The sequence below is a fragment of the Rhea americana genome, unplaced genomic scaffold, assembly GCF_003343005.1.
Source record: "Rhea americana isolate MKP2758 unplaced genomic scaffold, rheAme1 scaffold_22, whole genome shotgun sequence".
In the NCBI taxonomy this organism is placed as follows: domain Eukaryota; kingdom Metazoa; phylum Chordata; class Aves; order Rheiformes; family Rheidae; genus Rhea; species Rhea americana.
The window spans coordinates 2,445,622-2,463,418 of NW_028186329.1; the positions used below are offsets into that span (position 1 = coordinate 2,445,622).

General features: G+C 40.0%; 1 protein-coding gene across 8 annotated transcripts in view; it reads right to left on the reverse strand.

Annotated features, from left to right (window-relative positions):
- The window catches only part of MCC (MCC regulator of Wnt signaling pathway), a 209,081-nt gene that overhangs the window by 39,293 nt on the left and 151,991 nt on the right, over positions 1–17,797 (reverse strand). For all 8 annotated transcript variants that reach the window (XM_085305365.1, XM_085305364.1, XM_085305368.1 and 5 more), the window contains 2 exons: positions 14,469–14,632; positions 10,532–10,738 (listed from right to left, as the gene is read on the reverse strand). In XM_085305365.1, the coding sequence (XP_085161491.1) occupies positions 10,532–10,738; positions 14,469–14,632 (371 nt within the window). The remainder of the gene's footprint in view (positions 1–10,531; positions 10,739–14,468; positions 14,633–17,797) is intronic.

Here is a 17,797-nt window from a genome sequence, read left to right on the forward strand (position 1 = left end):
GAGGACAGAAGTGCTGCACTGATGCAAAACAATCATTTTAACCTACTGGTAAGTCTAAAACTGAAACAAACCATGTAGGTATGTTGCTGCCTGCAATGTGGAGTGCAAGGGTAAACAGGATTTTTTTGGTATATTAACACTGCGGAAAAAAACAATTTGATTTTTGTTAAATTGAAATCACATTTATTACTATTTCTGAACCCAGGCTGTTTGTATAAAAAACTAAATTCCTCAAGTACTTAAGTTATAGCATTGTTTAAAAGCAAACACACACAAAAACCACTAMGGATTTATTCATCAGAAATTCAAATCTCTACCTCAATACTTATGCCCAGAAGCCAGTCCTGAAAGATTGCAGTCCAAAAGCGAGTAACATTGTAAATTTAAGCGCAATCAGAAAACAGCACGTTAAAATTGTTTAAAATGCTGTTGCATTCATTTACTCCCAATTTTAAAATCACCTAACGTAAAGACAATATTACGTAAAACTTTAACACCAATAGGTTTCCTTTGGTCTATGTTTTATTACYCAGCAGTGATTATTGGCCACAATTACAAACCCAATTATTTTTAAGGGTCCGTAAAACAACATTCACAACGGAAAGAAAAATTAACCCAACTAAGACTACAGCCAGGAAAAGTTTTCCTTGGGAAAGCACTTACAAAACAAAACTCAAAGCACAGCAGAGTTATCAATCTATACTAATCACTGCTTTAATACTGTGCCACAGAGGCAACCACAACTTTAAAAATGCATCAATAAGCTGTCTGTTTTCTTGATGTACGTAAAAGTTCAGTCCTTCATTTGAGAAATTACAAACTGAATTAATTGCTATAAATTACTGCACTAACTTTACAGTGAGCTTGGGATGATGATTCTGGAGTAGGATAACAGAACAAGTTTGTCTTACCTGTAGAACCATTGACCTCAAAATCCACACTTCACCAAGGCAGAATCACCAACCAGCTGTGTTGCCCAACTACCTGACTGCCCTGAGACAACTCAGGTAACTATTTCTGGTCACCAAAGCTTCCTCCATAAATAGAGCAGTATGTGCCATCTCCTCAGAAAGTACTTCTCTGAACTAACAGTAATTCTAAATGAAAAGTAAGGAAAGATCAAAGAACACAAATCGAGGRAAAAAAACGTTTAGAAGAGGTGGCTTATCTGTATGGGTAAATGTGTGGTCTTCCTTTATTTTGAGATCAGTGATTCCACAGGCAAGACAAACTTGTTCTGCTATTCTGCTCCAAATTACGCTTACTAGTAGAAAGAAGGCGATTATGGTATTTTATGTGAGACATGGTAAGTATTTGGAAATGGAAGCGAGAGGAAGGGCAGATGTTACAGAAATTGGCAAAAATTTGGCAAAATTCTATGGATGAAGACAAAAAAAGAAAAAATAAAGTTCCACTGAAAGGAGGGAGAAGTGGATTTGTGAGGTAGTGAGGAATAGTCAGGARTGATTTAAAAAAGTATCTCCTCAGCCTTTGCCTCCTGTTTAAAGAAAGTAACATCTGGCAGGATGTCAAAATTACTGTCCTAAAACTCTAAATTGAGATGAAAAGTGGCAGACAAGCAGACTAAATTACAGTATCAGATAAAACAAGGCATAGGAGAGAATAGAGAGGAATAAAGGAAACAACTGTGGAAACATCTGGAAAGACAATATTAAAAAAAGGAAAGAGCAAAGATCTTTTACATAGCTGAAGGAAGCCAGAAGAATTGTGGAAATCCCAGAAGTAAAGCAGCACTGGGTTTTTTGAAACAGCAACAGCAAGGGGATTAAGTGATACACAGTGCAATACAGACATCAGACTTGACAGCAAAGGATATCCTAGCTACTGAGCAAGTCAGATGCAAATAGACATTTTATTTATTAATATTTGATGTTTAGCAACATGGAGTAATTGTTTAGTTGCATTTCTAATTTCTTCCTTGAACACTGAGAATTGAAGGAGAAAACAAGGGGGGAAAAAAGCATAACTTCTTATGGGTGCCTTAAGAACTAGATAAAAAAACAGTGTAGAAGAAAAAAGGGTCTGACATATTTCAGTACTGCTGGATTTATAAAGAACATCATGAGTGATTAACATGCACCACAGACAYGTTTGCAAACTTGAATAGTGGGTTATAGAAAACACTTCAGTGGAACACACTCAAGTTAACTATAATCATGAATCTAAGAAACATATTGATCCATTTTAGTCTTTGTATTTTACACACGCATACTTGCAACTATACAATTTCTTAACATACTCTCAATAAAAAACCACATCACTACAAACTCCCCGTTTTTATCACTGATTTCTATATTCAAAGGACACCTGCGGCTTTTGCTCTTGACCCACTTTGAAATAAGGGTCATGCCTGTGGTTCTTTTCCTTCTACACTACCTGTGACTTGTTTTATCATGTAGTATCCTTTAACTCTTTAAGTAATGAAGGTTTTGTCCAGCATTTTAATACCACTTCCAAATTGTTTTTGTTATAAAGAGAAGGATGATGATGTACAACAAACCACGGGAGATGAACATACTTCTCCCACTGTTTTATTTATGTATACTGCCAATCTATGGGGGAGAGGATGGAGAATGGAACACTAAATGTGGTAATTCAAGCTGCTCTAAATGACAAGGGCCTTTCCCAGCTTCTGAGCACTGGGAAGCTCTCAATAGGTTGTGGYTGACTGAACATAGAGGTCTTGAACTGCCCACACTCCGAGGGAAGGCTTTTCTGGTACTTATAAGGGCCTGTTCCCCTCACCAAATGCTCTGGAGCTCAATCATCTTGGGTCTGTAGTCATTCCTTCAAATAAGGCATTCAAAGAATCTCTCCCCTCTACCAAGAYGTGTGGTTTCAAGCAACCCAGAATAACTTAACTGTCTTTGGGAGCTCTGTTATTCTGACAGAACTGAAAATTATTTCCTAGTTTAAAAGTTATTTTGAAGGACACAGAAAGGGAACACCAGGCAGATACAACCAGAGCTATGGCGAAACAGCTATGCTATATAGATTTAACCATATGGGTTTTTAAGTATCAGGAAAAGCTACAGTTCTCTGGGTGATACAAGTACGTTATGAAGTGCTCTATAGATTTTGCCACCTTTCAGRTAACAGTTCCTCACTAAGTGCTACCTACTGATCTGTGCGTAAAGATCTGGGTGCTGCACCTCCATGAAAGATGCAAAGGAAAACCAAGGACGTGACATTGGAGGCAAAACGTGGATTCTCTGAAAGCTTCAAACAAGGCTGAAGTATTCTGAACCAGGCTAGCACATGGTAGAAACAAACACAAATGAGGGCAGTAAGCCTATCTCAGGCTTTCCTTCATTGAATTTCAGATTAATCACTGAGCATTTGCATACAAGCTTGGAAACAGAAGCAAAACTCTAGTTCTTTAGCAGCTAAGCTGAGATATTGCTGTGTAGGCAAATACTATGCAGCTGAAGGAGAAAGGGAAGGGAAATAGCTTTTGGCTGCTACCTCAGGTCTCTGGTGTACACCAAAAGACAACAAGACAGAAGAGCTCAAGGATCACTTTAAACTGTGCAAGCTTATAATAATCTCCAAAGACCTATAATATAGCAATCTGGAGCAATTCTTTCTGACACTGACATAAAAGATACCAAAAGGAGGACAGCTGAGCTGCTCGTGCCAAGTTTGTGTCATCAGAGAAGAGTGCGGGCTGAGGAATGCCAGGGAGCAAGGATCTGACCCATTCTGTGGTCTGTGCGTGTTTCAATTGGTTGCAAGAGTGAGGTATTTTGAGAGAGCCCTAATGCTAAAATTGTATTTCTTAGAGTGAAGAAAATCTGGGCAACTGTAGGGATCACATACTAAAACCATGCTTTTCTACTCCACTCAGTGTTACCATTTCAATAAGGTATCAGTAAGCAGAATATGGCTAAAATATAACGTTCCTGCTTTTCTGATCAGTTTGGCAAATTCAGCTGGATTAGGAGTAGACCCAAAAAACATCACAACTACCAGCATTTGATTAACTGCASAAGTTGCAATGGTGACATAGGGCTTATGCAGAGAATTACAGATTTAAGTCTTGCACAGAGCTGGACCTGCCTTTTCATTTTAGATCTAGTTCTTTAGAAAAGCCCCCGAGAAGCCTGAACATTGCCTGCACCTGCCACTTCATATGCCAACACACTGCCTGGGACTGTGCTGAGGCACTACTAATATGGTAACTTTCACAGGCAATAATTAAAACAAAACAAAACAAAACAAACATCTTTTACTTACGCAGTCATGCTGGAGTTACACTATACCAGCATTGCTCAGCTAAATTCCCTGGTGGATAGAAGAGATTTTGTCTAAGAACACAATTACTTTTTCTGCTGCTATGCAAGTGTATTGCTGCATTTAACAACTGTAAATAGTACTGCTCTGATTCCAATGTTATTCTAATATTACTCTCATGTACTGGTACAGAAGTTCTCCAGCATCTTATTTGCATTAGTAGATTCAGAATTAGGCTCAGCTATGTRTGCTGGTACGCAGTTTTCCAAGGTATTGACCTACCTAAGCCCAGATTTAAATAAAGCTTATTTTTAATATTACAATATCATGCAGAGGTAAAATAAACCTCTGTGTTATGAAATTAGCAGCTACATTACAGCCACCCTACAGAAGTAAGTGATTACTTCATTTACTAATGACCCATGAGAAACAAAACTCCATATGCATGTTGTTTCTTAGCCACTGTTGTAGAAAGCAGCACAATCTGTTAACTGAACAAACTAAATACCTAATTAAATTAAATCTCTAACAAGCCTGAGAAAAACCTATCGAGGGCACTCTGCTTGATTACAGGCACTGGGCTAAAGTAATRTACCTATTGATCTGGTCAACTTCAGCTTATTCTCTTTACTCAATTTAATTTAAGAACAATAACTAAATTTTAGCTGGATCTCCTTTTCCACTCTCCAGGGAAATAATCTGAAGTGACTCTGAGTTCAGGTGGCATATAGAAAATATTAATAGGTCAAAGAAAACATTTATTTTGTTGCAACTATGGACACAAAGTTACATTATAAATGTAAATATGGTTTCCAGTGCACCAATTACATGGTATTGCTGACACAGTCATGTGTCATGAACAGACTTCTCTGGTGAGGAAAATAAACCAGCTGTTTTGCAAGTTAAGAATGATATTACAAACTGTATTTCAATAAAGTCTTCTAAGAAATGCAAAATAAATGAAAAAAGAAAAAACTGTCAGTTGTACCTCAGTATAATCTATTTGAGCTTGCTATGCTCTGTGCCAGTCCAACATCAGCCATTCACTCATCAGTAGGTTATGGCAAGATACATCTACCATTCTATCAAAAGAGTTTCCTTCACTAAAAAAAGAGTGAATAGGTATTACATAACTGGCTTGTTTTGTAGGAGAGAGTGCACACCATCTTTACAGAGCAATTCAAGACCCATCCTCTCTAGTGTCATCGGCTTGATATTCAGGCCAGTAAGGCCAAGCTGCTGTTCTTCTCTGACAATCCTTCTAGCCACTGACACAAAACAAGCCAACGATCTCAATTCTACTCTCACCAGGGTTGCTTCCACTACAGAGACGCATCAGCAACGCATGCAGCATCCATGTTAGCAGCTCCAGAGAGGCCAACAACTGCTAGAGAAACATGATTAATGCACTCTCCTTTCTCTCCTAGGCCCTGGTCTGCACTAAGGAACTGGCATACACATTTCATAACGTAACCAGCACTTGCATGGCTCCACAATTGCTTCCTCTGGGAACTCCAGTAGAAATTCCAATGCAAATTCACCAATTTGAGCATAATCCACGCACACAGAATCACAGAATCATAGAATCAGTAAGGTTGGAAGGGACCTMTGGAGATCATCTAGTCTAACCTCCCCACTCAGCACGGTTACCTAGAGACAGGGTTGCATCCAGGCAGGCCTTGAAGATCTCCAGAGRAGGAGACTCCACAACCTCTCTCGGCAACCTGTGCCAGGGCTCCGTTGATCTCACAGGGAAGAAATTCCCCCTCACGCTCAGGCAGAACCTCCTGTGCTTCAGTTTCTGCCCATTGCCTCTTGTCCTGTCACACGGGACAACTGAAAGGAGTTTGTCCCCATCCCCTTGACACCCTCCCTTCAGATACACATTGATAAGATCCCCCCTTAGTCTGCTCTTCCCCAGGCTGAAGAGGCCCAGCTCTCGCAGCCGTTCCTCACAGGGCAGGTGCTCCAGCCCTCTGATCATCTTTGTAGCCCTACGCTGGACTCTCTCCAGTAGCTCCATGTCTCGCTTGGACTGGGGAGCCCASAACTGGACACAGTACTCGAGATGAGGCCTCCCCAGGGCTGAGGAGAGGGGCAGGATCACCTCCCTCCACCTGCTGGCAACACTCTTCCTAATGCAGCCCAGGAGACCATTGGCTTTCTTGGCCACAAGGGCACAKTGCTGGCTCACGGTCTATTTGTCATCCACCAGCGCTCCCAGGTCCTTCTCTGCAGAGCTGCTCTCCAGCAGGCCAGCCCCCAGCCTGTCCTGGTGCTGAGGGTTATTCCTCCCTAGGTGCAGGACTCTGCACTTGCCCTTGTTGAACCTCAGGAGGTTCCTCTCCACCCAGCTCTCCAGCCTGCCCAGGTCTCTCTGAATGGCAGCACAGCCCTCGGGTGTCTCAGCCACTCCTCCCAGCTTGGTAGCATCAGCAAACTTGCTGAGGAGGCACTCTGTCCCCTCATCCATGTCATTGATGAAGAGGTTGAACAGGATGGGACCCAGTACTGAGCCCTGGGGGACGCCACTAGCCACAGGCCTCCAACTAGACTCCACACCACTGATGACGACCCTCTGAGCTCTGCCTTTCAGCCAGTTCTCAATCCACCTCTCAATCCTGTCTAACCCACACTTCCTGAGCTTGCCTAGGAGRATGTTATGGGAGACAGTGTCAAAAGCCTTGCTGAAGTCAAGGTACACAACGTCCACTGCTCTCTCCTCATCTACCCAGCCAGTCATTCCATCATAGAAGGCTCTCAGGTTGGTTAAGCAGGATTTCCCCTTGGTGAATCCATGCTGGCTACTCCTGATCACCTTCTTTTCCTCCGTATGCCTGGAGATGACATCCAGAATGAGCTGTTCCATCACCTTTCCAGGGATGGAGGTGAGGCTGACTGGCCTATAGTTGCCTGGGTCCTCCTTCTTGCCCTTCTTGAAGACTGTAGTGACACTGGATTTCTTCCAGTCCTCAGGCACCTCTCCAGTTCTCCAGGACCCTTCAAAGATGATGGWGAGCAGCCTGGCAACAACATCCGCTAGCTCCCTCAGTACCCATGGGTGCATCCCATCCAGGCCCATGGATTTGTGGATGTCTAGCCTGCCCAGAAGGTCTCTAATCCTWTCCTCCTCAACCAAAGGAAAGTCTTCCCTTCTCTGGACTTTCTCCCTCACATCCAGGCTGCAGGATTCCTGGGGGCTGCCCTTAGCAGTGAAGAYGGAAGCAAAGGCGGCATTCAGTAATTCTGCCTTCTCTGTATCCCTTGTCACCAGTGCCCYTGCCCCATTCAGTAGCGGGCCCACATTTTCCCTAGTCCTCCTCTTGCTGCTGATGTATGTGAGAAAGCCCTTCTTGTAGTCCTTAACATCCCTTGCCAGACTCAATTCCAGCTACTCCTTAGCCTTCCTCGCAGCATCTCTACATACTCTGACTGCATTCCTATAATTCTCCYAAGTAGCCTGTCCCCTCTTCCACATTCTGTGTATTTTCTTCTTCTGTCTGAATTTGGCCAAGAGCTCCCAGCTCACCCACGCAGGTCTCCTGCCACTCTTGCTGCACTTTTTACTCATAGGGATGCACCGCTCTTGAGCTTGGAGGAAGTGATGTTCGAATACTAGCCAGCTCTCCTGGACCCCGCTTCCTTCTAGGGCCTTAACCCATGAGACTCCACCAATTAGGTCTCTGAAGAGCCCAAAGTCTGCTCTCCTGAAGTCCAGGGTTGCAATCCTGCTTGTTGCCTTACTTTTTTCCTGCAGGATCCTGAACTCCACCATCTCATGGTCACTGCAGTCAAGGTTGCCCCCAACCTTCACATCTCTAACCAGTCCCTCTCTGTTGGTAAGGACAAGRTCTAGCAGGACACCCTTCCTCGTAGGCTCCTCCACCATTTGTGACAAGAAGTTATCATCAACGCATTGCAGGAGCCTCCTGGACTGTTTGTGCCTTGCTGTGTAGTCCCTCCAGCAGACATCAGGGTGGCTGAAGTCCCCCAYGAGAACCAGGGCCTGTGATCATGAGGCTACCTCCAACAGAACTAGATGGCATTCTCTTCATCATCTAACCCAATCCTCTGCTATCGCAGGCAACCAGACAAAATGCAGTTTTGTACAGATACTACAGCTAGCTCTAGGAATAGTGCAGCCATATTAACTGGGCCAGTTAAAAGTAGGTTTTTTTGCTTTGTTTCAGACACAATCCTAATGTAACAACCCTAGGTTTGATGAGTATCTCTACGCAGTCATATATTATGTCACTCAAATATACTTTTAAACATTTTAAGCTCCATTTTAAAAGTAGTCAAGTATTAACATTACACCTTATTGTTTCAAAACTGCAATCCTCTGGTGTGCTAGAAACTTCATAGGCTAATTTCTAATCTAATGTACTCAAAGGTAATATATATTAACTTGCTCTTGCTCCAGTTTTGTCCCTCAGCTTGAGTTGCCACTRTCTTCTATTCTTGTTTGCTTTCTCCAGTGTTCATAAAGAGAAATTAAATTTGTATTCCGATTTTGTTTTGTCAGGTTAAAAACGACGCTCTTTTGGTTACCTCTTAATACGTTGCCCAGTTCTCTGATCATGTTCTACCTCTTACGTTGTCAATTCAAACTGAACTGTTTTGAACACAAAGGATTAGAACTACATACAGCATTCCAGATCAGATCTCACCACTCTTCTTATAAATTGCACCAACATTTCCTATCTCTACTGGAAATACTTTATCTGGTACATCCTCTGATGCTGTTTGACACCATGCATCAATGRCTCAGTCATCCTAATACTTCAGGGTACAAACACTGCATCTTTCCCCTGATCTCTTTTTCAGATGTGGAGCTCCTGGTTGTCAGCATACATTCTTGTTACTAGTCTTTTAAGTACATAGAAGTTTCACTTCATAGTCCTCAAAATTTAATTCTACTTCTATTAATTCTACCCTCAAGGTCATCTAATTTTTCTTGTATGATATCTCAATACTGCTCTGTATCATCTGCATTTGTGTAAGCAAATTTCATAAGTGCACACTTCCATTCCTCCCTCCCCCCAGCTCCTACAGTAATTCACCAGGTGCCTAAATCCTACTTCTGTAGCTCAAGGGGTGGTGATGACTCTGTTTTAAGAGAAAAGTTAGTACAAAATCAACATTATCAGGACTGAAAACTACTACTCTTATGGTATATAATAAAAGGAAATTTTAGAAGAGCAAAACCAGAGAAGTGATCCTGTTTTATATCATGAGAAATCACAATTCTTCCTTGATCACTTATGGCGGTGGGGGAGGGAGAGGGGGTTAAGGAAGACTAGAGAGTTCTGCCCAGAGAGTTCTGCCCAGAGAGTTCTGCCCAAATAAATTGTAGCTTGATATATGAAGATTATATGTGACAAATAGTACAACTTCATCCTCAGATGATAGAGCTGCTGAAGAATAATGCTCTTTTAGAAACACAGAACTTGCATAAAAAGTTGCTCTGCTGCCATTAGGTAAAAGGTAACACTATCAACAATTTTAACAAGATATGGTCCTCTAAACTCTCACCCGAGCTGAGGACAAACGTGAAACAACCATGTTTTAAAACTGAAATTATTTGATATGTAGGTAAAATGCTACAGATTTAACAGAGACAGGGTTACTTAATTTAAAAGGTAACAGGGATTGAGCTCACATTCTCTTGAGCTTTCAACTTCTCTGTAAGAATTTCCATTCTTCTTATTTCAGAGACCATGCAAAACACAAGGCCTTCTACCTGACAGAGCAAAGTCAAAAACCAGAGACAGGGAAATAGGATATGGCTGGGGCTACTCATTGTTCATTTCAGAAAATTATTACTCAGTGATAGGACTCCTGCTCATTTTCTTTCTCCTAATCACAAATTGAATTCTCTTCAAAAACAAAGACATATTCCTGGTTTACAGGAAAAAAAAACATGCCTCACAGGAAAATTCACTAAAAGAACATCTGCTTTCTCTATAGAGAAGTTACACATGCTTCCTTAGAGATGAATTTCAGGTTTTCTGTTAACGCATGATCTCTCACATAAGATTGTTGCACAGCTTGACTTTTCATCATATACACTTTCTCAGTTATGTACACTTTCATGCTAGCTCTGTAATTCAGACAGCTTGGCTTTAAAAACAAAACCCCTGAAACCCAGTGCAGGAAGAGAGATGAAATAGCAGACTGTTCCAATGGCAAAATTACTCGGACTAGAAGGACTCAGTTGTCCCCTGCAAAAAGAACCATTTTTCTATGAAGTGTTAAGATGGTTGGCTGGCCTCACCCTTCTGCGCAATCTGTCCCTCTCTTCACGAATAGCGTTCATGGTGGCCTTGGTCCTGTTCAGCTCTTCCTCTTTGCTACACAGCATGGCGGTGAGGCTCTCGTTTTCTTCCCGCAGGCCAGCTAGCTCCTTTTCCCATCGAGATCTCTCTTCAGATAGATTTGGATAAAGGTCCCGTCCTAGTACGCCCTCAATTTCTTCTACTGTCTGCAAAAATACAGTCACCATAAAACAGAAAGAACCAGACTAAGGTGATTAAACAAGACTAATGGTACACAGCACAAAAATGTGTAAAGGGCAAATATAGCATTATATGCATACATCTCCCCTCCCAACACCATTACTTTGCTTCTTTTGTCTAAAATTACGGTCAGCCATTTTATTAAAAACTTTCATTACTGTCACTTTATTAAAAATTTTCATACTGTCTAATATGAAAGCAGAGGGATCCTTTATACACAAACCAGCTGTCTTATGAAAGTAAGACATGATTAATGTCAGTAATCCCAGCAACTTTTTTCTCAAAGCACTTTAAAACAAATTAATGACTCCTTGCCACGGGCTAGCAATGTTGCTTCCCTGCCAGAGTAACAGACAGAAAGCAGCAGCCTGAGTCTGGCCTCTGGTTGTACGTGCAGGGCATGGGGCCTGGCTTCCTACCGTTGCTATTTCTCAGCCCTTCCGTTTCCTAAGCCTCTGCTCCTCCTCACAGTGCTCTCGTCAATAAGAAGCCTGCAGCAATACTGAAAGAGGAAGACTCACAAGGAGAAAGTAAGAGAGCTTCAAGGCTGCAGAGATATCAACAGAGGACAAACAAAGCTGCTATTTCTCCAGACCCTCCGTTGCTACTATCTGTCCACACAGCTACACCAGCATGGGTCTGACAGTCACACTACTGGATGCCTATGGTCCTCAACAAAGCTGAGGGACCTTTCTGCTGCTATACTCCCACATTTTCAATGGGATCAACATGCTTTTGCTGACTAAAATACTGCTATGGTTTCATGACCAACATGCTACATCCACCATGAGAAATAAAGCAAGAAGTATCATATGTAGATATATCTGTGCAAGCTACTGTGTTGCTGTTGTTTTTTTCTTCAAAACAGTGGCACAGAGCAGTTACACTGGGCATGCTGCTGCACAGCAGATAAATCCAAGTGTAATTTCACAGATTATAGGACTAATCTGCAAAATTATAAGCATAGGGCTGGATGTTTTACCATGGTGATTCCAGTCTTGTCTCTGACCGTGTCTGTCGTCCATACTCTCTGCCTCAGTCTCTTCACCAAGTTGTTGTGTTACAGACAAAATATCATAATATCATACTATCATATCAATATGGTAATATCATAATATCATAAAATCAGGAAGGATCAGGTTTAAAAGAAAAAAATAGTACTTTTTTCACATGGCATAAGTCAATGGTAGAAGCTATTGCTTACAGGTATTATGGATACGAATAATTTAGGTGGGTTAAAAAAGTCATTAGATTTGATCACAGAAGGAAAATCTATCCAAGACTACAAGGCACAAAGATGGTGTCTCTGGCTGAAGAGGCTCCCAACCCACATCTTGCTGGAAGCATGTATGGAAGAAGATGACTATACTATGTGTGTCCTGATCAATATCATCTTTCCATCAGCTTCTGCTACCAGACAGATGGACTTTTGGTCTAACCCAGTGCAACTGTTCTCATGTTCTAAATGGTTAATGATGAGAAGTATATACAGCTTTTTCATCTTTAAAGTTTGCTGTTGTTAAGTATCAGTACTGTRTTTAACACTTATTCTTTTAAATACCCTAAACATTAACCAGTCAATTCTGTGTAAATCATCTTAAACAAACGGAAGTTTTGTAACTTTGCAGTTTATCAAGATGCTCTGCTCAGTCAAAGGTCTTTTCTTATTTGCAGGGCAGAAGCACTTGAGCTAGCTACARTCACTTGATTTATATAAAAATCAGCAACAAATTTACCAGAAACTACATTAAAAACAACAATAAAATCTAATCAAAGCAGGARGACTCAAAACATCAAAACCACTGATACCTTAGTTCACCAATGAAGAAAATTATCAACAGTAAAAGCAGAAGATTAAATATCAGAACGTGTCAGGTTTCCATACACAATTTTATGCATTTAAAAAAACTCAGTTCTTACTTTGCAGAAGCAGGAAAGCAGAAACAACCTGCAGCAATAGCTGGAATTGCAGAGCAGCTCTGCGTGTATTTGCCACATTAAACACAACAGTGACATGCTTCTACAACTCATAATCTGAGCACATCAGAGATTTTTCTTATCTTTTTGAAAGGTTAATATCCTTTGCATGCTATCACCTGTCCAATGCAAACAATCCCAGGCTCTACTGCATAAGCAGTGAGGAAGCCTCCCCTTTCCATAGGCAACAAAATAGCTGTGCATGGAGAGATCACACAAAAAGGAAAAGGACTGTATTTTGCATTGGGGAGAAGCTGCTGACAGTTACTTATACCGATAAAGCTTTGATTGTAGTTACTTTGAATCAACAGTAAACAGTGGGTTTAAAACAAAAAGCTTGAGAACTAAGCTTCTGGCAGGTATTTTGTGATTTTACTGAATCCACTTCCTGCAAAAGCTCTCATCTCTTCTCACTTCAGAGTTTTTGTGGACTACGCACAGACCAATCTCAATTTGCTTTCTAAGATCCACAATCTCTTTCTTGGTGAATACTGAGTACTGAAAGTAAGTTATCCTAAATCTCCAGAAAAAGTAAGAGACTCCAAAGTCTCTCTCTTTGTCTTACATACATACATCCACCAAGCTACCACCCAACATTACATTCTTCACAGGCAATTATATTTTTCAGACATCCCCCGGAACAGAGCCAACCTTTCCCCACAGTATGCCAAAGGCCTGAGCAGTTCAGAATGGTCACAGACCTCACCACTTCAAGAGCAAAATATCAGTACACTTGCTCTTAGATAAATGAGTCACTGCTGCTTTTCCATCTGACACAAAAAATGTTGTTCGCCTGTTTTCCTTTCTTTAGTAAGGCACCTTACTATTCTCTTGCTTTAAGGCTTTGAGTTACAACCCCTTCACTGCATATGTTACCAGGTTTTCCTTTTACTATTCTGTTACATGCACAATAAATACAAATACTGATTGAATTACTTGTTTCTGCAGCTGGTTTATCTTGTTAGAATTAATCTATCATTCCATGCTTTGTGTTAAATACTAGCTTTATATTGTAAGACAGCAAACCCACAATTTACATGTAGTTTACAGCGTTTTCTGTCACAGAATGGGTAAGGTTGGAAGGGACCTCTGGAGATTATCTAGTCCAACCCCCACGCTCAAGCAGGGTCACCTAGAGCATGTGAGACAGAGTTGCATCTAGGCGGGCCTTGAATATCTCCAGAGAAGGAGACTCCACAACCTCTCTGGGCAACCTGGTCCACTGCTCTGTCATTCTCACAGTAAAGAAATTCCTCCTCACATKCAGGCGGAACTTCCTGTGCTTCAGTTTCTGCCCATTGCCTCTTGTATCCTCAAATCCTCTTTATCCTCAGACTTTAGAAAGCATTATGTATTGTAGTTTCAGTTACCAGTCTCTGACTAGCTGTGTGACCTTGAGCAAGTGACAACTCATTTGTTGGATAACCTTCAGAAAGGAAATTAACTGCTGAGTGCTTCAGTTTCTCATCTCTGAAGTAAGGATGAGAAAAACACATCTCTGTTTTGAGACTAAAAAAATCTACTAGTAGTTCCTCCTGTGCCTTGGATAATTTAGTGTACTAACAGGTATATGACTACCTATCCAACAGATACTATGAGCTAGAGTTGATTTTCTGCAAAGTACTTTGACATGTTTGGAAATCAAGTGCTGTTTCTGCAGAATATTATCATATCTCATGCAAGGTATTCACTGCATTTAGTGATTAACGTTATCAATACCTTAATGGCTAGATCACAATGTTCGCTGGCAGTGGTGAGCTGTTCAATATGTCTATCCACTTCTGCTACAGATAAACTGCAGCTGCTCTTCTTCCTTCCACAGACAACATTTTCCAGACCTGTCAGCACTCTTTGCAGTTCTGAATTCAAGTCACTACAGTTATCTGCAAAATAAAAAGAACACATATTCGTTGGGAACAGAGTGACTCAGTGAAACAACAAACTAACTCAGGAAGTACCTGCTGCAGAACTGCTAAACACTTCTTTTGTTAAAGGTATGTCCTGTAAAGGTGATTTGACATTTTTGCTTCATCAGCTGACTGGCTTACATACCATGACTACCTCAACTCAAATCACAAGTTACTTCCAGCTTGAAAAATAACACTCCCTCTGCTTATCTGAAGTGCTCACTCTTACTTCAGAAAGCTTTCTTTTCTGAGTGGCAARACATGCTAACAGTCTATGCAATTTCTTTCTTGTTACTCTTTCTGCCCTTCAGTCCTTATTATCCTCATTTTCTTGCCCTCAAAGGTTTTTCTCTGGAAATTCGACTATTCTTCCATCCAGTACATTCAATGACATTATCACTTGATGTTTCTCCRATAAATTTTTGTGGTGCCAATTTGGAACCCCCCAATTTCAAAAATCTTTGTGTTTACAAGAAAGATCCACAGCAGCCATCTTAGAGCCCTTGTTTCAATTTTTCACCTATTTTTTCTTTAGACTTAATTGCAGAACATTCATGACTTGTAAGAGCTCTTTGTTTTTTGCTGTTCCGTACCACAGCTTATTATCAACATACACAAGAACACTATCTGACTACAAAAAGGAGTAGAAAATCACTTCCTCTGTAGCTCTTAGGCAAAGTTTTTCCGGTGCCTGGTGCATTGCCATTTCTGTAAAAAAACAAGGGGGGCTCCCGACCTTGCTAACTCACTTTATTTTTATCTTTCTTAAGCTCACATTTGGCAACACATAGTAGTAATTCCTAAGGCAGACACATGGTAGAATTCATTTTTATGCTSTCTCTCAAATGCATTAGTTAGTATTTATTTCTAGGTTACTGATTAAAAGGACTTTTACATTAACTGCTGACTGTACAGTACAGAAGTGCTGCATCATGCGACAGCAGCACATCATCAGTTCCTGTATCTAATTAAAAAGAGTGGCAGGCTCTCTTGCTGCAGGGTGTTATTTCTACAATACTGCTCCAAGCGTTTCACTACAGTCAGAATTTCCAAATACAAACCTCATAGCTGAGGTTCTTAAGGTGGCCTAAAGGAGTTTGGCATTGAACTGTATCTAAAACTTAATATGCATGAGACAACACATTATTTTAGAATGCCTTGAAAAATCTCCATTCAACAGAAGACTGAAAGAGTTAGGTAATGACAGGGAAAAGATGGTCAGAAAGTAAGTAAGTGTAAACTCATTACCACAAGTCTATCTCTACAAGCTAGTATGCATATATATGAAACTACTGCTGACAAAAAAAAAAGTCACAGTATCACATAACAAATGTCAATGGGCAACACACACACAAAACATTACTCTTGAATGTAGCTCCTGATTAACAATCACCCATCTGCTGTAATAACAACATAAAAAATATCCCTTAACTCTTTTTTTTAAACAATTAAGCATCTGTGATATACACCACTCAAATGAGTTTTAATATTGTTTAATTCTGTAGTCTCTTGAACATCTTGCATAACACACATTTTGCCCATTTTAACAAACCACCTTCACACAAGACCACGTATACTAAGTTTTCGCTCTGCAGTACCATTTTTTCCCCTGAAAAATAAGCGCTTACAATAACGTTAAAGGCGCACATTTCTCTCAGAAAACTAGTAAAACCCAGTCATGAGCTCTGCAAGATATAACAGAGGATTAATAGTTTTAGCTCTTAATGCTTTATTGCTTATAGGAGTAGAACAGCATACCTAAATGCATTATTGTATCATGACATAGTAATGTATTTTCTAAGTCCTTGAAGTTCATTCCATTAATGCAATAAGCAAGGCCATACATACTGTTATTATGTCATGATTATTTACCATTTATACATACATATTATACATATATTTTATATATGCACATAAATATATCAAATATAATAAAAATAAAATACACATACACACAAGGATTTAGCTTCAAACAAATATCGGGGGGAAAAATCTCAAAAAAGAGACTATACATAGAAGGCAAACATGGATAAATGAAAGAAACCCAAGGGCTAACATTCTTTTTTATTTTGTGCTGTTATATTTCATCTTATTTCCATGTTTCCCACCATTAGCAGAAACTTAAAATGACAACTTATTGTTAATGCATGCAAACTCTACTTCAGCTCCATCCCATGAGGAACAAAATCAAGCCTCCAACCACAAAATAAACGCTGAAAAGTTAATTAGTTTGAAATTCTTTGTCAAAGAAAAAAGAAAAAGAACTCATGTTAGAATCTGCTCAACTAGAAACTTTAAGTATTTACTTTTGAAAGCAGAAGTGTTCAGTTTTTAAGAATATAAAAACCTCTAGCAAAATGTTGACTGCATATAATCGATTGTTAAATATCTAAAAATTCTTTCAACTCCAAAGATGAAACAGTTATTATATTATTATTAATATTGCTCTGTCAGTGCTCCTAGAAATTCAAGACATTTAAATACAAAYGTACTGTAGCAGGTCTTGCATTTATGAGCAAATGTAGTTCCAGATTTGGTGTCATATATTCCAATTTATGAAGTAATACAGAAAATCTCTGCTTTATATGGTTATTTACAATAGTAACATATTTTCTAAGTTATTATACTGCACCTRAGGGCAGCAAATACTATGCCCAAGGGTCAGCCTGTTCTCAGGTCAATTCTTCTAGAAAGTACTGTTTTGGAAAAAAACAGTAAAATATTCACACTAATGAAATGCACTGCTTTAAATCAGTGGAAGCTGCTTCAATACAGTTTATCAAATGTAGGGAAGCAAATATTCCATGTTGTATTATAACCATCAAAGCCTCACATCAAGTTAATGGCCTAACATTTAAGGACCACAAGTTCTGCAGCAGGGATTAACTCTGCTGTTTCAACAATTCCTTAAAATACTGCTTGTGTATGCTGTCAACCTAAAGAAGCTCCCAAGTGCACAAGTAGTTACCTAGGGAAGAAAAGGAAGACAAACTATTTGTTTTTAAATACTTAAATTAAGAGAAATAATGTTCTGAAGAGAATTCCAGAAGTTGGTSGCAGTGTCACCAGAGTCTGTTGGCCTGTAGTTAACTGTGGCTGCAACTGTATCCAGACAGTTAGAACCTTATCATATTTAAGGCC